Raw genomic sequence first — 21403 nt, forward strand, 5'->3', positions numbered from 1 at the left:
ATTGTCTCACTGAGGTCGTGTTTCCTGGTTCAGAGTTTCCCTGTGTATTCCTAGTTGTTGGCTTATTAGCTCCAATTGAGCTTTCCTAGTTTTCTTGTACCTAATGTGCACCCAGCAATAAAGCTGTGTCATGGTCCTGGGCCGTCTGCCCAGCAATTTGTGTTTAGTTTTATTTTCCCTGAGTTTTGTTATTTCCCAGTTTGTTTTGTTGTTCCCTGTGTTCCTGTCTCCCCTGCATCCATGGTCTTGTCTTGATCCTGACCTCCTTTGTTTTCATATTGAGTTTTATTCCTTGTGTTGTGACTAGTCTGCGTCTCTGTCCCTTGTCTGTGTGCCAGTCCCACGCGTCTAGTCTGCATGTACCTTGGTTAGTTACTTCCTGTTTTATTTTGCCAGTCTTGTGTTCCCTGTGCTTTGAGTTTAGTTTTGCTTCCCCTGTTATTAGTTTCATTTGCTTCACCTGCTGTTTCCTCTTGCCCTGAGTACTAATGTGTATTTAAGCCCTCAGTTCTCTTCTGTTCCTTGTCGTGTTGTCGTCTACGTACCCGTTGTGTGTGTGTTCTCCGTCTCTTGTATCCTATAGTTTAGTTCTGGCCTCAGTCCAGCGCAGTTTATTTGTTTATCTTCACCTCAATAAAAGTACACTAAGTTCATCACTCCCGAGTCCTGCATTTTGGGGTCTTCCTGCTCCTGCCGCACATGAGCCATGACAAGATGTGTATTTCAGGGTTCATGATTTCCCTCCAGAGTCCTGTGTTTGGGTCCTTTTCCTGCCTGCCACACTGCTGAATTGTGACAGTAGTAATAGTAATGCGGCACCATAAAACCATAAATCATGATTTATGACTGACAGGTTGGTATGTAGAAATCAACGCGTGTGCATGAGCGTGCTCGTGCGCGTGCATGTGTGTCCATGCGTGATCGAAATGATTTATGATCATGATGTGCAGGTGTGCGTAATCATGTGATGTGTCTCCTCCTAGTGTGATGTGGTTTAAGTTAGGGGTATGCATATAAGGTCGTCCGAATTTGCGCTACCTAGCAGTCAACCATCAGACAGCCAGACTACTACTAGAATAAAAATAAATAATGTGTAGTGAAGAAGAAATCAGGGGTTTCCCATACGCATTCATGCTGCAATTGACTTGGATGATTAACCATACATCCGTAACACACCTCTTCTCTATACTTTTGTATAGCTCGCGTCAGTAGATGAATAGTGGCGATTTTGACATTTTTCAAACTCTCGTCTGACAGCTCTACTACCCAGGGGTGGGGTGGTGATGATGGTGACAGAGGTGGTGAATCAGGAGGAAGAGGATGAGGAAAGGTCAACATCTGTGTTGGTTGTGGTGGTGTAATAGGTGGTGAAGTTTTAACGTCTGGAAAAACAAAAACATCATTAGTTATGTACCCGTCATTAATGCAATATATACAAAATACAAAAAAACGTACCATTATTTTTTTTTTATTCCTAGTAGTCTGGCTGTCTGATGATTTTCAGCCTACACAAGGCAGAAGGCTCAGCAGTCTTCGTAGTAAGGGTAAAATCATCAAAAACAAGACGTTTTCTAACGTTCTCATAACTCTTGTTGAGCTTGTCTCTCTTGATAATCGCATCGACTTCCTTAAACATTCGCTGCACAGCTCTCCAATCTGCCCACTGGATAAAAAACAAGTCCTTAAACCAACTCATGCTTTCGGCTTTTGTGATAGCATATGGGTTTATTCTCCAGCTCTCGGTTCCTCTGGATGCAATAACATTCTCCCTGTCTTCACAAACACTCAAAAAAAATAAACTCCTCGGTGGGACGGTGGTAACGATCAACCTCCACTCTGTACAACTCAGGCCCTGTTGGTGAAGACCACTGGGATGCATACACCACATCGGGGAAGCCTGTCTGATCCAGGTCCGGGCACACCACGGTGCGAAACAGTCTCCAGTTTTTAATAGACATGCGGTGTGACATCCCAACCCCCCAAATCTCATCATCATCCCCACAATTCACACACAACAACACCTTGCCATAACTATATTTAACTGAATACACGTACCCATTCACACCTCGGTAATCTGTTTTAAATTCACTCTCTTCATCGTGTTTCTTTTTGCACGGACGACCATCAACCTGCGCATCTGATGACATACCTCTGAAGTCGGTCCTGATTTCAAAAGGGTCAGACGGGTTCACGCCAGCAAGTGGGTTGAAGGACGTCATGGCTGTTTAGATGGTTGACCGCTAGGTAGCGCAAATTCTCTCCAAAGATGTGTTCACGGCTCGGTGTTGACGTAAAAATCTCGTCGGAGGTGCGTTGGTGGTGAAGGCCGGTTGAAGAAATGAGGTACGGACGATCTTATATACATACATCTAACTTAAACCACATCCCACTAGGAGGAGACACATCACATGATTACGCACACCTGCACGTCATGATCATAAATCATTTCGGTCACGCACGGACACACATGCACGCGCACGCTCATGCACACGCATTGCTTTCTACATACCAACCTGTCGGTCATAAATCATTATTTATGGTTTTATGGTGCCGTATTACTATTACTACTTGTGACACTTGTACTTGTGATTACACATGTGCTACACATGCTGATGTTGCACAGTTTGTCCTGCAATGATAGGAGGCAGTGCTGCAATATTGCTGTCCCATAGGGAAAAGGATAGGAACATCTTCAAATAAAGTTAATACACGGTTAAAAAGAGACCCCCCCCATACACACACACACACACACACAAAAAGTTTGACCTTACATTAAATATTTTGTTTTTCTTGCCATCATTGTTTGACGGTATGGAATAGATTAAAGCCTTATTAAGCATTAGCATAATTAAAATTGAAATATAAGCTTCTATTTTGGGTTTATATATGTGAACATCCGACTCCAGACAAGTCAGTGTCTCACCATCACAAACCTCACCGCACATCACTGCTGGACAGGACACACTAGCTGGCCATATCTTGGCTTTATTCATACATGCATGTTCAGACATAACTGTTCATTTGTGAGCTGTGGTGGTTTAATCTGACTGGTTTACTCACTGTTCTTGTGGTGACAGCATTTGGTTGTTTTCACACTGTGGTCAGGTTGCATGGATAGACTCATGGATGTCACTTTTATGACTCATTGGTGGTCTTGGGATAGTGCCACAACATTTTGTTGTATAAAGGTGTAATAACATATTTACAGCATTTCTTGTCGCTCTGGGCAAAATTGCTGACCATTTGTAATCAATATTATACAATTGATGCTCAGCAATTCGTGTATTGATTAATTATTATTTATATATTGCAAATTGCTTATTTACTAGTCTGTAATTAGGTGCATTTTTAGAGTTATGCAAAAATAGGAATCCTTAGGATGCAAAGAGAGTGTCCAACATGTCCAAAAGCAGGTCAAACACCCTTAATCAGATATTTCCTAAAAAGCCTATGCCAACTACATTGAATATGGCATGCATTGATACTCATCCCACCCTTCTCAATCTCATGGATATGAGTTTTACAATGTGTATCATACTGAAATACATTGTTTTCAGTGGACTTATGTACATGGGTGACAGCAATGCATCCCAAAAAAATAATATTCAACTTCAACCCTCCAGCACTTGGACTCAGGTGACAATGGAGTATTATAACAGGGGCCCCAAATCAAATTTTGCCTAGGGCACCTTCAAGACTTGGTCCAGCCCTGGCTGAAAACATAAAACAGAACTTATACTGAACAGCTTCATCTGCTAAAAAGGTGAATAGCAGAAAAGACAGAACCTACATTTTTACACACATGTAAGCATGACAGACACTCAGAGAACAAAGAGGCTTTTCTGTATCGTCATGTTTCCAGTTTTGTGATATTACATTTCAAAAAGTCACATCTGTCATGGCTCAGCGAGCTAGTGGACCCAAAAAAGCAGACTCGTACTGAAAGCTTAACAGTATATTTACAGTCCAAGAAAACAGGGCAGGAGCTCTGGAGGTGGGACAGTCTCCACTGGGAATAATCCACACACTGCAGCTAGCTGCCAGCCGTCAGGCAGTCCATGACAACATCACTGTATTACTCTACAGGTTTAACACTAGAACAGCCAGGAGGCTCATTTTGACCCCATCCTGCAACAACAGCAGCAAAGTTTTTTTGAGGTAAAATGTGACTAAACAAGTATTTAAGATTCATTTTTAGGGGTTTTATTAGTTTTACAGCTGATTTAAATAATTTCATTACCAAAATACACATTTAAATAAACAAACACTAACACATTTAGATAATTTCATTATTACAGAAGAACTTTATGAACAGTTAAAGTGTATTTTAGATAATGTGTGGTATTATTTTTTGAAAATACAGAAGGTATAAAAACAGCCTCACTGTGAAATACTGAACAACTCATTGCTGACATTTTCAAACTGACCTCACAGTTCACTACAACAAAAGAAAGAAACACATTTTAACCAATGAATTATTGTAAAAGTCCAGCAGGGAAAGTTTCTCACACCGTCCACATCTGCCTCCGCTCAGCGGACCTGCAGCTGCTCATCCAACGTCCTCTCTCCTCCACCTCAGTCTGCAGATTCACCTCCTCAGCTCTGCTCCTCAGGCTTGAAACTGTCTGATTCAGCTGCTCTGCTCTGGATTTCACTCCTTATTTGCTCAGATTAGTTCTCCACACTCTGGACTATGGTTCAGCTATGGTTCCCCCGCTGCTCTGCACATTCAGCAACCCGCCTGGTCCAGTCACACTCTCCCTGCTCTGCCCCGGTTCAAGATCCCACCCAGGAAATAATCATCTTTTATAGCAACCTTCTTGTTCAAATGGGTGCCAACAATAAGTGTTGCTAGTGTAACCAGGCTCAATTACACTGTAACTGGCTGGTCCAAATAAACCTCTTTGACTCTGCGTTGTGTAGTAATGATAGACTAAGGCTTGTTTATCTTTAAGATGTGACCCGTTTGATTACCTGGATAAGAACAGAACATATACTGGTCAGGCAGGTTGGCTCAGTACGGGCAGCTCAAGCACAGCGCTCTACAAAAGAACGGTACATTGTAAAGGCACACAGAAGTTCAACAGCTAGCCTAGCCGGGGCATCATGCTATTATATGATTGTTATAGTACTCCACAACTGCAATAATCCACTTAAGATATTAACAGCTATATCATTCATAGTGGTCATACACTTCATATAATGGCTAGACAGATGTTAATACTTAATAATCATGTACACTGATCTGGCCACATTACAACATTGCCAGTGGCATTAATCCATTGCCTTTTTGAGAGAGGGCGCCATTGAGCCAGTAAACCTCCACATTACAACTGTGGTTATTATGGCAAGTGGAATCACATACAACATAAACACTGTTACACTAGGCAACCTAGGATGTGGAAATAATGGTTTTCTGTGCATTTCTGTAGGGTTAAAATGGCGTCCTGAGTGGTTCTAAGCATAGGCGGTCATAATTTATTTTTCTTTTTATCCCGTACAACTCAAAATTCACTGTTTTAATAAAAGCTATTAAATATGAGATGATGGGGTATATTTTAACAGTCACATGATTTTAAAATGCAAAGGACCCAAAATGGCCAATTTAAGAAAACAAACTCAACAAAAAATTGGTTCAATAAATTTTCAGTTCAATAACAATAAATTCAATTCAATTTACTGACAAAATACAAAATGACAGTGCAATAAAAATCCAAGTGTAGCATCTATGAAGATTTCTATAATAAAGGATTAATTACATATTTACATCTACAGAGCTGCTCATGTTTTTGGTCATCCACAGATTTCATTATCAGGGTGAAGATGTGACTGCTCTGTAACATCAGGACATTTACAGGATAATCTTACTGTATCATGATGAGTGAATGGAAGTGTCTGCACATTATTTTATACCAACAGGAAACACGAGCAGCACACTGGAGCATAAAGGAAGCTGCAGAGCTGCATCACATGTACAATTCAGGAGGAAGTGAGTTACACTAGTATTTTTATTAAGAGTAAATATGAGTAAATATGACATTCAGTGAATCTTCTGTACAAAATACAAATGAGCAGAATATTTGGCCATAACTTTGTCAGGACTCGGATGATGCGCCCAAACGCACAACACAACAACCCGATATGGTTCAGGTGTCACCCCGACTCTAAAGTCATGGTGGCCAATCAGAAAACTGTCTAAACTAAAGAGATGGAGTACAACAGATCAGCAGGTAGAATAAAGGCAAAAAGGCGACACTGTGTTCCTCTCAGTGGCCTGATGGGAAATCAGCATCATACTGTATGGAGAACATTTACAGCAGCTGATGAAAGAAGCATCACAGGAGAACTTCTGTACACAGGTATCTGTACACACACATACTGGATGGATATGGCCCCACAATATTTCACCTCCACACTACATTAGCAGAAAGAAACACAATGAGCATAAATACAAAGGTCGACTGTATCATCTTCCATTTATGCTGAAAATCCAGAGCATCTCATTCTTTAAACTAAACGCACAAATGAGTCTGACTCTGATGTTTAAATGGCAGCAATTGTGTGAATGTTTAAAGCTCAATGTTGTTGTGTTGTTGTCCACGAGCCTCTTTATGGACCTGAAATAAAATCAGAGAAAAATACGACTTAAACAACAACAACAACAAAGTGAAGCAAAAAGACAAAAAGGTCCTCAACATGTGTGTCATGAAACGCTGTGGCAGCAGGACTGAGGACCCCAATATGCAGGACACTCCAGACACAGACTTGAACTTAAATCACACAGCTTTACTGCTGGAACACAAAATACAGACTTTCTCGAGGACTAGAACACAAACTAGAACAGAGGCACACAGCGGGAAAACTATGAAGCTATGACGATGAGAACTAAGTGAAAACACGGACAACTGGCTGATTCCAGAATAAAGAGCATTACAATAGTCTAAGAGGGAAATAATAAAAGCATGAATTAATGCCATATTCAGCTTCATCATGTTTAGGATGTGTGTCTGAAGCTCTGAAACTATCCAGTGGCTATAATGTTACGTTTGTACATTTGTACCTGAGGCTGATTCAGGATTCAAGTTATTGTAGTCAGAGCTCTCCTCTGCAGCATCACTGATTTAATAACACACACACCCTCTTTCCTCTAACATCACAGATCACAATCCAATAATTATGGGTCATATTTTATTACTTACTCCTCTCATCAAGCTGAATAGTAGATGCTGCATTACTGCATTCACCTGCTGCTCCCCCTGAAATAATAATGTTGCATTAATTTTAACAGTCATAATCATTTAACCTCTCAGAGGTCCATTAAAGTTCATACTGTACCACTTTGAGTGTTTCCAGAGTTTCTGACTGATTCATAGACACTAAGATCTCCTACAGGACAGCGAAAAAGAAGAAATAAAGTCAAATTTATTTCCTTTTGTTGGGTTTTGTGTGTCTGTGTCTTGAGCACTAACTGAGTGTTAATAGCTGTAAAGTTTTCATTTTGGGGGCTGACCGTGGAGAAGAGAGGAGTAAACTTGAGCTTCACTTTGGTCGGCTGTTTGGGGCGTAGCAGAGCCTTGATTGATGTTTGGAGACTGCATGAAGCTGAAACATGGACTGTAAATGTAACAAAGCACATGTATCAAATCACTGTGTTCACAAATGGACAGAGACAGTGCTGTACAAACCTGTGACCACATGGATCTGTCAGAAAAGGAAGAAAACATGTTTTAGAATCACTTTAAATCAGCAGAAACCGTTTTCAGTAAGTTATCAACATGTAAAGGTCTCACCTTTTATCCTTGTGCGGCAGCACAGCAGCACAGCAACAATCAGTGAACTTCCACAAACCAGTCCAACCATGAACGGCACAAAAAACGACCAGCATTCACCTCTGAAACCTCAAATTATAAATAACTTTGAATAAATCATATTTACTCTGTGTGTAACTTTAACATCCAGACACAAGAACAACACCCACCACTGTTACAGACTCACAAAAACCAACATGTAAAAGAATAAAACAACATGAACGATGGAAATAACTAAACATGTTCAGGATGTTGTGGGCAACATGGCTGATCAGAGGTCAGTGAGTTTATAAAACAGTGAGGAACACAAATATTAGAAATCATGTTAAATGAATATTACCGTATTTTGCGGACCATAAGGGACACTATCAATGAACGGGTCTATTTTCATAAATAAGGCGCATGATAAAATATATGTAGAAGGAAACAAAAGCGTCAGGTAAGTTGAACTTTATTCCACTCATTCACAATAACTCAGAATATTATTCAGTTGTACCAAATACAGAAAAATATACACAACCCTTCACAAATCTGTGCACCAGTATATTTACCGAAATAAGTAAAAAAAAACAAAAAAAATAACAAAAAAAAAAAAAAGGAAATCCCATTTTGACACAACACCGGAAACCTGAAAACTCCGCTGTCACCGTGTTTTGTGTACATACAGCGCTCGTACTGCGCCCCTTCATATGCTGTGGCATCATCCGGACAGCACACACACACCTGGACCTCGATTCATCCTTTAGCAACTTCTAGCGATTTTTGAGACAGCCAGCAGCGAGTTTTGTTGCACAAAAGGTGGCAACAGTGCCGGCTGCCGATCGCCAGATTGCGCATAAATATCCGGGCCAGCATAGATGAAAACAGGCCAAATCCATCATAGTTTTCTGCGGTTTACTGCGTACAGTTTCCATTTTTGGAACAATGCTTCCACTTCTTGTTGAATGCATCTCCAGCGGCTTTGGCTGCTTTCCACACCTGCTGCGCTGCACTCACAGCTTGTTCCTGTCTAATATCATCAGTAGAGTCATTTTGTGAATCGATGATGGACTATTTTAGAGAATTCAATGAGGCCTTTGAACTGATCCGCCAGACTGGAGGAAATATTGCTGCAGACCACGCAGTGGTGCAGTGGTGTGGATGCCTCGGGCATCGGCAGTCAGACGACAGCGCTCAAATTACACAGACCGACCGACATTTTCTAACTGGGTGTTACCCCCCTCCCCCTGTCGTACGCTTTGTACGCTCTGGAAAATGTTGATATTTGTGAAGCGTCCCTTACCAAAGTTGCACTAAAACATTTTGAAAGATTTTTGAGTGCAATGTATGACATGAAATTGGTTCAACGTCAGTAAGCACAACAAGAATTCATACCAGATTATAAGGCGCACTGCCGATTTTTGAGAAAATTTAAGGATTTTAAGTGCTCCTTATAGGCCGAAAAATACGGTAGACAAAGATGAGCATGAATCCAAACAGAATATGTTGCACACATATAAGATTGGTGTCACCTTCATTTGTTTCCACACAGCAAACATCTCTGTGACATTCAACAAACTGCAGTGTGAACATAGGCTTAGTCAAGTCTGTGAGACCTGAGACTTCCTACTTTAACTTCAAGCTGCCATTAAGAATTAATTAATTTAATTATTTGCTAATTGAAAATCATGCTCATTATCAACCAAATACAAACTGCCCAACACACTGTAGCACATGTTTAAAAGTGTGCAGTGTTGTTGTTGCATCTTATTTTTACTCTTTTTACTTTATGAACAAAAGTATAATGCTTTAAGGTAAAAAAAAATCCAAGAACTGATTGATAATTTAATTAATCAATTGATTAAATAAATGGTGAATAAATCAGATGATTAAATTAATAATAATTGAATTAAATGAATAATTAGCAGTTGACTTAAAGCTCTAAATAGTAGTTGATTAAATGATAAATTTATACTTGAATCAAATAATTTTTTATCAGTGTTCAAATTAAACTGATCAATAGTGGTTGAATTAAAATAACTAAATAGTAGCTGAAGCAAATAATTGACAATTAAATAAATACATTAGATGGAGAGCAGACAGATGGCAGACCAGTGGTCGCCACACTAACTTCATGGCCTTTGGGAGAATGTGTGTATCTTATCTATGACCTTCCTGGTCTCGGTTGAAAATATGTTTAACTTATCCTTAAAAGGTTTTGCCAAAACATGTACGCCTGTGTCTAAGGAGGGAAGGGTGTTTGCAGGTCACCGCTCCCTGTTGCTAAGTAGAATAAAACTGACATGTCATGATTAGGAACATGTGAGGGAGGAAGGCCAAGTCTAAACCACGGCTCTCTCCAACTTTTTTTGAATTGATAGTGCTTGTAGATAGTGGTAGTATAAAATGTAATGTTTAGCCTAGGTTCTTTGCTCTGTTGGAGTGGGCAGTCACAGCCAGACTGCTGGGATGCCCTGTGTCTGCCTGAACCAAACTGTCCTTGTACATGTGATATCTTCTGATTCTTTAATATATTAAATGTTTTAATTTTAAACTGAATTGTTTTAAATGTCTTCCTTCACAAACAAAAAAAAACACGCCGTGACATTGTATTCATGAAACACATCAAGATGAAGATCTCGAGCCTGAACAGCCTCACAAAAATGGCTGATGATGAAAGTTTTTTACTCTCATCTTTGCTCATAAAACCACAATCATAGAGTGTGTGTGATTACTTAGAGCCAATTCTGTTATCAGATTTTAAGACAGTATAATTTTCTTCTGCATGTGTTCATAAAGTGCACGTGTGTGTCATAACCTGTTGCAGTGTTTGTTGCATTAACCCTGAGAGACAGACTGAGGAGGAAAAGCAACTTCAACAATTTTACAAAACATTGATCACACAACAAACATGACTTACTTGTTACTGACAGTGTGAAGGCTTCACTCCACTCTGTTGAAGAATATGAGTCATCTCTGCGTCGACTCTTACACGTGTAGTCTCTACTGCTGGACTCAGAAACTCTGAATGTCCAATAATTATTGTGTGTCCACTGTGTGGTTTGCCTGGGTCCTCTCCATTGATACTCCCACTCAGTGGGTTCACCTCCTTCCTGCACCTCACATGTCAGAGTGATCGTCTCACTGCTGAATATCTGAGACCAGCTGTGTTTTTGTTGTTTTACAGCAACTTTATTGGAAACTGTTTACAGATGTTAACAGTTGAGATACAAACAGAAACATGAAATCAACAGAGAAAACTTAACATTGTATGTTTGCTAATCATGAGTGAATGTTTCAAACTAAATTACTGAACTCACAGGTTATCTCAATGCTGACTTCATCACTTTTATCAGTGTAGAAAACTGAGTCTCCTCTTATTCCTCTGCATCTGTAGATTCCTCCTTGAGATACTCTGATAACTCTGTTTGGTTGATCATCTCTTCTGATTTGAACTTCAGTGGTGTTTTTGGTGCATCTGAACCACTCATATTTCCACTCATCAGAGCTCCCCACAGAGCAGGTCAGTGTCACACTGCCCCCTACTGGTATGATTGTTGTTCCTGCTGTCAGTGTGGCCCTGGGTTTATCTGCAGTTATGGAAGAGAGGGAAACAAATATGTACACGAATCATTATAAAGGTTTAGATAACACAAACATCAGTCACCTTAAATGTTATGAAGATTTTGATGTTTTTTCTTTTAAATTTACGCTGTGAGCAAAGTAACAGGTAAAATACAAATGTTAAAGTTTCACAGGATCAGAAAAACAGTTTCCATGACAACATTAAATGTACGAAGATCATAAATTTATGCTTTTTTCACTGAGGACTTACCTGATACAGTTACAGAGACAGTGTTACTGCTCTTTGTATAATTTGAGCTCTTCCTGCGACCAGAACACTGATATTCACCACTGTAATCTGTAGATGAAATATTTAATCTGTAGTATTTGGTTGTGTTGTAGGGGACAAATTCTCGACCATTCTTGTTGAGTTTGTATTCCCAGTCAGTGTCTGCTCCTTCATTCATGCCACACATGAAGGTAACAAACTCTCCAATGAAAAAACTGGACCAGTTGGGTTCAATAGTTAACACAGCATCTAGAATCCAACACAACCACAGCATTAACAATCTAACACACTATTATGCACTATAGGAGGAAACATCTGTGTTCATACTGTATGTTCATATATTGACAAATAATTAGATTGATGCAGCAGGCTGAGATGAATCTTTATTAATAAAAAGAAAGAAATGAAAAAGTGAAAGTGTTCAGTCACCTTGAGCGTGTCCAGTGCAGAGGAGCGTACAGAGCACTACAATAAAGGCAGAAACTTCAGACATCATCAAACTAAAGACACACTCAAATATGGCAGAAATAAAACACTTGGGCTTTTAGCAGTGGCTGCTGTGATTGGCTGCATTTTATATTAAGATGTAAAATGCATCAAATGATCACAAATGAAGAAACAAACCTTTCTTAGATAAACTAAAGCAGCTCCACTCTAATCTGAGTCAGTGCACTAAAATCTAATCCAGGCTACAAACAACCATGTTGATAACAAACATGAGAGTCCTCTGTTCAAATGAACTGAAATGCTCCAAATGACTGATACTCTGTTCTTCTCACTGAAACATGTTTATTCAGTTCAATTCAATTTTATTTATATAGCGCCAAATCACAACAAACAGTCGCCTCAAGGCGCTTTGTATTGTGGGTAAAGACCCTACAATAATACAGAGAAAACCCAACAGTCAAAACGACCCCCTATGAGCAGCACTTTGCGACAGTGGGAAGGAAAAACTCCCTTTTAACAGGAAGAAACCTCCAACAGAACCAGGCTCAGGGAGGGGCAGTCATCTGCTGTGAGTGGTTGGGCTGAGGGGAGAGAAAAAAAGACATGCTGTGGAAGAGAGCCAGAGATTAATAATAACTAATGATTAAAGGCTGAGCGGGGTATAAACTGAGTAAAAAGAATTGAATAAAAAGACTGTATCATGGGAACCCCCAGCAGACTAGGCCTATAGCAGCATAACTAAGGGATGGTTCAGGGTCACCTGATCCAGCCCTAACTACACTGTAAACCCAGATTTTGATTCCACTTAAAAATATTGAGTTCATATTACTTAAAATTGCCCAGAATGTGAACATTACTTGTTAATGCTGGGTAGACTGTACTTTTTGATGGTCTATCTTATTGTAACCATGTGTTTGAGTTCAAACAACTTCATATCATCAAGTTCTGCACCTGCTAAAAATCTAGTTTATACCAGCTTAAAAAGACTGAATTAATGCGCAGCTGCATGGTGGCATGATGGTTAGCAGTGCTACCTCACAGGTAGAATGCCATCTGGAAGGTCTGGGTTCAATTCCAGCTTGGCCCAGGCCTCTCGCTGTTTGGAATAGAAGACATTTAGGTGTTTTTGTTCACAACGCTCTCTCGTATGGTTTTTTTTTTATTGTTCCATGGACAAATGTTATTTGTAAATGTTAATGTACCAGCACTCAGCAGGGCTGAGTTTTATCATGTTTATTTACCAAATTTAAACAGACACAGTTCAACACTGTAAAAAATATCTTTGTTACTGGGCAGCATGGTGGCGTGGTGGTTAGCACTGCTACCTCACAGCTAGAATAGCTATCTGATAGTCTGGGTTCAAGTCCACCTTAGCCTGGGTGTGGAGTTTGTAGGCTCTGCCTGTGTCTGTATGGGTTTCTTCCCACCATCTGAAGACATCCAGTTACTAAGGTCAGGTTAATCGGTCACTCTAACTTGCCCGCAGGTGTGAATGGTTGTCTGTGTCAGCCCTGCAACAGGCTGGTGACCTGTATGGGGGTGTACCCTGCATCTTAATGCCTTGTCAGCTGGAATAGGCTCCAGCCCCCACCACCCCCACACAACCATGAAAAGGATAGGGGAATTGATTGTCTTTTGATCAAAAGACATTTTATTTTTTCATGAACTATAAAAGATAAGTTTGGTCAATTAGAACATACAATTTAGTTCAATTGGATATGGAGTAGTGCTTACTTAATAGGCTGAGTTAAATGAACTGTTTCATTACTTAAAAAATTTAAGGCAACAAGTTACCTTGGTTTTTTAAGTAGATTCAACTTATCCGGGTTTACAGTGTATAAGCTTGACCAAAAAGGAAAGTTTTAAGCCTAATCTTAAAAATAGAGAGGGTGTCTGTCTCCCAAACCCAAACTGGGAGCTGGTTCCACAGAAGAGGGGCCTGAAAGCTGAAGGTTCTGCCTCCCATTCTACTCTTAAGTATCCTAGGAACCACAAGTAAGCCAGCAGTCTGAGAGCGAAGTACTCTATTTGGGTGATATGGTACTATGAGGTCTTTGAGATAAGATGGGGCTTGATTATTCAAGACCTTATAGGTGAGGAGAAGGATTTTAAATTCTATTCTAGATTTAACAGGGAGCCAATGAAGAGAAGCCAATATGGGAGAAATATGCTCTCTCTTCCTAGTCCCTATCAGTACTCTAGCTGCAGCATTTTGGATCAGCTGAAGGTTTTTCAGGGAGCTTTTAGGACAGCCTGATAATAATGAATTACAATAGTCCAGCCTAGAAGTAATAAATGCATGAATTAGCTTTTCAGTATCACTCTGACAAAGGATGTTTCTAATTTTAGAAATATTGCCAAATACAAAAAAGCGGTCCAACATATTTATTTAGTATGTACATTGAAGGACATATCCTGGTCAAAAATGACTCCAAGATTTCTCACAGAGTTACCGGAGGCCAAAGTAATGCCATCCAGAATAAGTATCTGGTTTGACACCATGTTTCTAAGATTTGTGGGACCGAGTACAAGAATTTCAGACTTATCTGAATTTAGAAGCAGGAAATTAGAGGTCATCCAGGCCTTTATTTCTTTAAGGCATTCCTGCAGTTTAACTGATTGATGTGTTTCATCTGCCTTCATGGATAGATAAAGCTGAGTATCATCTGCATAACAATTAAACAGTCAAACAGGACGAGCACAGAGATGAGTCCACTGTCAGAGGCTGTAAGAAGATCATTTGTAACCGTCACTAATGCTGTTTCTGTACTGTGATGAATTCTGAAACCTGACTGAAACTCTTCAAATAAACAGTTCCTCTGCAGATGATCAGTTAGCTGTTTTACAACTACTCTTTCAAGAATCTTTGAGAGAAAAGGAAGGTTGGAGATTGGCCTATAATTAACTAAGACAGCTGGGTCAAGTGATAGTTTTTTGAGTAATGGTTTAATTACCCCCACCTTAAAAGCCTGTGGTATATAGCCAACAAATAAGAACAGATTGATCATTTTTTCAATAGAAGCATCAATAATTGGAAAGACTTCTTTGAACAGTCTAGTAGGAATGGGATCTAATAAACATGTTGCTGATTTGGAGGAAGTAACTATTGAAGTTAACTCTGAGTTTTGTTGCACAAGAGTTGGCATCAGTGCCGGCCACCGATCGCCAAATTACGCACAAATATCCGGGCCAGCATAGATGAAAACAGGCCAAATCCATCATCATTTTCTGTGGTTTACTGCATATGGTTTCTATTTTTGGAACAATGCTTCCACTTCTTGTTGAATTTCGGGCGGCTTTGGCTGCTTTCCACACCTGCTGCACCACACTCACAGCTTGTTCCTGTCTAGTATCGTGAATCAATGATGGACTATTTTAGAGAATTCAATGAGGCCTTTGAACTGATCCACCAGACCTGAGGCCACATCACTGCAGACCATGGAATGGTGCAGTGGTGTAGATGGCTCGGCCATCGGCAATCAGACAGCAGTGCTCAAATTACACAGACCAACCAACATTATCGTACGCTTTGTACGCTCTGGAAAATGTCGATATTTGTAAAGCATCCCTTACCAAAGTCGCACTAAAACTTGAAAGATTTTTGAGCGCAGTGTACCACATAAAATTGGTTCAAGGTCAGTAAGCACAACAAGAATTCATACATAAGGCGCACCAGATTATAAGGCGCATTGCCGATTTTTGAGAAAATTGAAAGATTTTAAGTGCGCCTTATAATCTGAAAAATACGGTATGTTAGCACTGACCACAGACAAACAGTACAAAACTAGCTTTAGCTCACTAGCTTTATAGCTAACAGTACAATGAAACAGCTCGGTGTGATCTAAAATTATCAAAAGTTCAGAATTTTCCTGCCATTAGTACTTCTGTCTGTTATCAACTCAGTTTTGAAATCCTCAACCTTTAAATGTTTTGGAAACAGCCCCAGCTTCCCATGAAACATTTTCTCTTGTATTTCCTCTGCTCCTTTGCTTGACATTGTGCGGGCACTAGCATTACAAAAAAGAAGCAGCCTAATTGGCTCTCTTGTGAACATTTCAAGTGCCTATTGGTTCACAGATAGAACCTTATATTACCAAGTTAAAGCTTGATTTTGCAGATAGAACCTTATTATTTTGTAAATAAAATGGCCAAAGTTATATATAATTTAAGAAAAAATCTCTTACATATTGTTGATAAGTGGTCAGAAAATAAGAATGTGACAATAAGTCAGTTTGGTCAAAAATATCAGATAGAACCTTATAATTCTAAGGGAACGATATGTCAGGACAAGATGCAGAGTGTGATTAAAGTGGTGGGTGGGCTGAATCTAATAATAGAATGACTCCAGTACTGAGGCTGTCATTTTCAGCATCTACATGGATGTTAAAATCACCCACTATAATTATTTTATTTGAATTGAGCACTAAATCAGATAAATTAAAAAAAAAAAGTCTGATAAATCAGACAGAAACTCTGATCATCAGTCAGTATGAATCAAACTATAGAAGTCAGTGATGTACTCACAGAATAGGCCCAGCTCACAGAGCAAAGTGGGTCTCATCCTCACATCCAGCAGCGACACGTCTGAAAACTTCGACAACTTCCTGTAAAGAGAAAGAGTGAAGCAGCAGCTATGACACACCAACAACTGTGACCAACACAAAGACTGTTTTTAACTTCTCTCTGCTTCCTTCCTTTGACACAGAAATAACACAACTGAGCAGGTCTGACCACAGCATGTGTGACATGTTTATCCTCTCCTGCTGCTGCAGAAACATGTCAGGCAGATTTTTATGAAAAAGCCCGTCGACATAAAACAGTCAACAGCTAAATATGAGACTAAACATTAACAGACAGCACGGTGGCATGGTGGGGCAGCACAGTGGTGTGGTGGTTAGCACTGCTGCCTCACAGTTAGAATGACATCTACTGTAGAAGGTCTGGGTTTGATTCCACTGTTTTATTTAATAAAAAAAACTGTTTTATTTAATAAAATAGAGCTGATTGCATCTGCTTTGCCAGCTTGCACCAACCTGGTGAAGCAGCAGCACCTGACTGCAACAGGCTCTCCTCCACATAGTCCTCATTCATAAAGTGCTCTACAAACACAAACATTACAGCTTTCTCAGTGAAGCTAGCCAACAACTACTGCTAAAGACAGAGATTAAAAGTGGACACAATTTCTTGTTTTTATAACAAACTCATTGCAGCAGCCAGGAGCAGTACAAACATGACCTCCTTAGACTGATTTTAGTTTAGTTGATTTTAGTGTTTTCCTAATGCTAACGTAAGTCTGTTAGCAGCAACCAGCCAACCCAGTGAAGTCACTTCTACACTGCTCTAGAAACGTTTAACACTTGCCTCTGAAATCCAGCTTCACAGAGTGAGTTAAATCTGCGGCAGTTTTCAGAGCAGGGCTCTGTGGTGGAAATCAGCCTTCAAACATGCAGTGTTTCATGCCCACTTTAAATCTGTCCCCTTTAAAGTGTCAGAGCTCTGATGTGCAGCTGTCCCATTAGAAATAAAGAGCAGCACTGAGAGCAACTCAGTACTAAAATAAAGTGGAATTAAAATCTTTATTTTGTTCCTCTGTGTGCCAAATCCCAATATTAACCATTTTCTGCAGCATTATTGGCTTATTTCTAAAAGTCTTGTATTTTACTGTTAATTCTAGATCCTGCACTTCAACCTTTGGCAGCAACATCTGGTAGCTCTGATCTTTACTTAAACTTTACTTTTGATGTATTTTTAATCCTCTCCCTTTTTTTGTGAAGTACTGATGAATACCTCTGTGGGGAGAAGAGTTTACTCAAGAAAAGAGGTTTTTTGGGGTTTTTTGTTTTTTAATTGAAATGGAGCGAGTCTGGAAGATACCACCTTATTCCAGCTAAGATAAAGATATGCTTTCATGGTTGTCGTGCTGGTGCAAAGGTGAAGGCTTGGAAGTGAAGATAAAGGCGAGATATTGGTGAACATTCAAACTATACTTTGAGTGTGGTCTCACGCATTTTACTGCAACACGGTTGAATCAAAACATCTCAGACTCTAACCTGGATCTACCTGTTTCACTCGCATACAGTAAGACAGAGATACTGAAGCGAGCATCAAGAAAAAAAGATGGAAGTCTGCCTTTATTTGTGAACCAAAGATAGTGTAATCCTGCACATATCACTGTTGTCCTGATATTGAATTATTGGCAGTTGATGTTCGACCATATTATGAACCAAAAGAATTCAATACATGCATCCATCCAAGGCAACAGCCGAAGATCCATGTGAAGTTCTCCATGAAACTGTTGCTAGCATACAGATTTAACATCCAGAGCCACTCATGTTTCTCTCTCCCACCCACCAGACTGGATTCACAATACTTGACTGTCCTACCAGAGAAAACAAAACCCCTTTATCTGCTGTACGCCAGTATCAAAGCATAGCAGATGTCAGACATATGAATTTCCCTCTGGGATCAATGAAGTTATTCTTATTCTTAATTTATGCTCTTTATGTTAGTGCAAAAAGGGACTCTACAGTAGTCAGCATATCAGATGAGGTGAATTTATACATGACACAGTTATTACTCATCAAAAAAGTTTCTGTGCATATAAACTATAATTTGGCAGTTTGAAACAAACATTTGGCTTTAACAACAATAAAAATATAAATATGCTCTTTTAAACTCTCAGATAACCAGGTTAAACCTGTAATTCTCACAGCTGAGAAACATTCATGTTCATCGGTGCCATTCAAACAATGTCAGAAATGTACTTACACAATAACCCGTCACTCAGAGCAAAGAGTGCAGCATCCTCACATCCAGCCCTGCTGCTCTCTGACCCACAGCTGATCTCAGAATGTTTTACTTTACATAAATAATAAATGCAGAAATAAAGAGAAGCTGCGTTTAATAAAGATAAGATCAGAGTTTGTCTCAGACTTCTTCTTCTGGCTGCAGCCTCTCTGTGCTTCCTTCCTTTAAAACCTCAAACAGCTCCTGTAGCTTTGACTGCAGCAGTTGGTGACGTGTTTATATTTCCTGTCCACTGCAAATTTATAAGCTTCGTTCTTGTGCTGTATTCATACTTTTCTCTATGATGTGCAAAGGAGTTGTGGTGTTTTAAGTCAGGTGGCATATTTTGCAGGTCATAATTGTTTCCTCATTTTTCTTTAGAAACTTTCAGGTCATTTTTAAAGTGTCCTGTGGATCAGGATCATGCTGCAGGGTTCCTCTTCTGTCAGGCCTCTAGAGACTGAGAGTCATCAGTTTGGGTTTTGGTGCATCTTCAGACATTTACGGTGCCATCTATAAATTGTTCCTTTAGAATTATAAGTTTCTGACAAAATTGATTTACTGTCTTATTCTTATTTGTAAAAAATCAACAATATGCAAGAGGTTTTTTTTTTCAGTAATATACAACTTTGGCCATTTTATTCACAAAACTAAAAGGTTCTATCTGCAAAATCAAGTTTTAACCTGGTATTATAAGGTTCTATTTTCTAATATCTCAAAACTGGTCAGAATGCAGATAGAACCTTCTAATTCTAAGGGAACAAAATATCATCAGCATTTTTTGTTCTCAACTTCTGTCATCACATTCCCAGCTCTACTCTGCACTCAGAGATAGTCCTGTTCTGGACCCCATGTGAACAAATTTATCACAGTGTTTCTGACCAAAGTGTGCTCTCAATATTCATCATGTTTCTTTTCATGCATCACAAACTTAAAAGGCTGTGATGTGACAACAGTGTGTCGCTAGCAGAGGAATTTAACTGTTCGCTCACTTTGAGACACCTCAGGACCACTCATCTTCTCTGGCCCTGCCCCCCACTGCAGTCCGGCCCACAATAACAACCTCATCATCAAATTTGCTGACGACACCACAGTGGTCAGACTCAACTCAAGGGGAGATGAAGCAGCCTTCAGAGAGGAGGTCCTGAAGAATTCTACTCTATCCTTAGATGGTGCCGAAGCCCAGAAGATGTTATAAACTGTGTCTTACATACTGTCGATGTTCCTCTAGGTTGAGGAAAAAATATCAGAATATCATCCAGGGACCAAAGAGAAGCTGACTGGGCCAGTGACAGATAACATCATTCACCAAAGTCTGGAAAAATGTAGGGACATTAGTCATACCAAAAGTCATTTATGGGTATTCAAAGGGGCAAAGTGGAGCGTTGAAGGCCGACTTTCATTCATCTCCCTCCCATATGTGGGCCAGGTGATGTCATTACAAAGATCCAGTTTCAAAAAAGGTTCAGATTAATTTTTGATGGTTTAAAAGTTAATCTGAAGCAATGGGATGTATTTTTTTTTCTTTTTTTTTCCACAAAGAGGTTGGCACCAACTGGGTGGATAGGGAATCTGAATGAATGTTTCCTCTGCTTCTTTTTCAGGACATTAGATAGTTGACTAGTTGGAAGTGTGGTAGCAAATGGAGCCTATCCCAGCAGATTATCTCTTAGAACTTCCATTCAGCAAAGAGTGGATCAGTTAGTGAGCAGGTGAGACCTTTGCAAGTTTCTTGTGAGAGTTCTTTGATTTGAAGCACTTTCAAATACCATCCAGCTAAATATACTCAAAGAAAAGCTCACAGAGATGCAGGTGCAGATCCTCGCTTTGTTTCTGGGTCACAGACTACTTGACAGAAAGGCCACATTTTGTCATAATGCGCAGCAAGGGGGTTCCACAGGGCACCGTCCTGGTTCTGTTCGTTTTCACATTTTATACCACAGACTTAAAATATAATTCTGAGTACTACATGAATCTGCTACATCTAGAAATACTCAGATGACACATACAGTAGTTTAATTAAACTAATTCATCAGTTTAGAGATTTATAACATAATTATTCTCCTGCAGATCTACCTTAGACGCTTCTACCGGCAACAAGCTCATTAATTTCACTCAGAGTGGCACCTTCATCTAAACTAAAATTAAAAGCTGGTCATTGTGGTTTTAGAGCGGCAGCAGCTGCATCATTGTCCTCCTGTATGAGCATGGCCTCTGCTGTTTTACAGCTGTGTTCATTTCACAGGAGTTTCTCCAGTTTAAGAGCAGAAACACTTTGCATCAAGCAGGGTCAGTTTGCATTTCATTGTGATGTTTTTGTAGTCCTCACTGTCATAATCCTGGCTGAGCTGCACTGATAGAACCTTTGACCAGCTGCCAGGCAGTCAGAGAGAAAGAGAAACAGTCCAAATGCAGGTTTTTGTTTCAGCTTCAGTTTGTGTTGGTTTATAAAATGTGTCGTGCATGGTATGGTACTATGAGGTCTCTGAGATAAGATGGGGCCTGATTATTCAAGACCTTGTAGATGAGG

The 21403-nt window shown here is 39.7% G+C and overlaps 1 protein-coding gene across 1 annotated transcript in view; it reads right to left on the reverse strand.

Annotated features, from left to right (window-relative positions):
* Positions 1-18984, reverse strand: part of LOC115796936 (Fc receptor-like protein 5) — a 78896-nt gene extending 59912 nt beyond the window's left edge. The window contains exons 1-7 of the mRNA XM_030753427.1: positions 18856-18984; positions 16612-16691; positions 12066-12105; positions 11623-11894; positions 11108-11377; positions 10708-10989; positions 8787-8789 (exon numbers count right to left, since the gene is read on the reverse strand). Of these exons, the coding sequence (XP_030609287.1) occupies positions 8787-8789; positions 10708-10989; positions 11108-11377; positions 11623-11894; positions 12066-12105; positions 16612-16648 (904 nt within the window). The 5' untranslated portion in view covers positions 16649-16691; positions 18856-18984. The remainder of the gene's footprint in view (positions 1-8786; positions 8790-10707; positions 10990-11107; positions 11378-11622; positions 11895-12065; positions 12106-16611; positions 16692-18855) is intronic.
* Positions 18985-21403: the final 2419 nt, after the last annotated feature.

The sequence above is a fragment of the Archocentrus centrarchus genome, chromosome 18 (assembly GCF_007364275.1).
Source record: "Archocentrus centrarchus isolate MPI-CPG fArcCen1 chromosome 18, fArcCen1, whole genome shotgun sequence".
NCBI classification, from domain to species: Eukaryota; Metazoa; Chordata; class Actinopteri; order Cichliformes; family Cichlidae; genus Archocentrus; species Archocentrus centrarchus.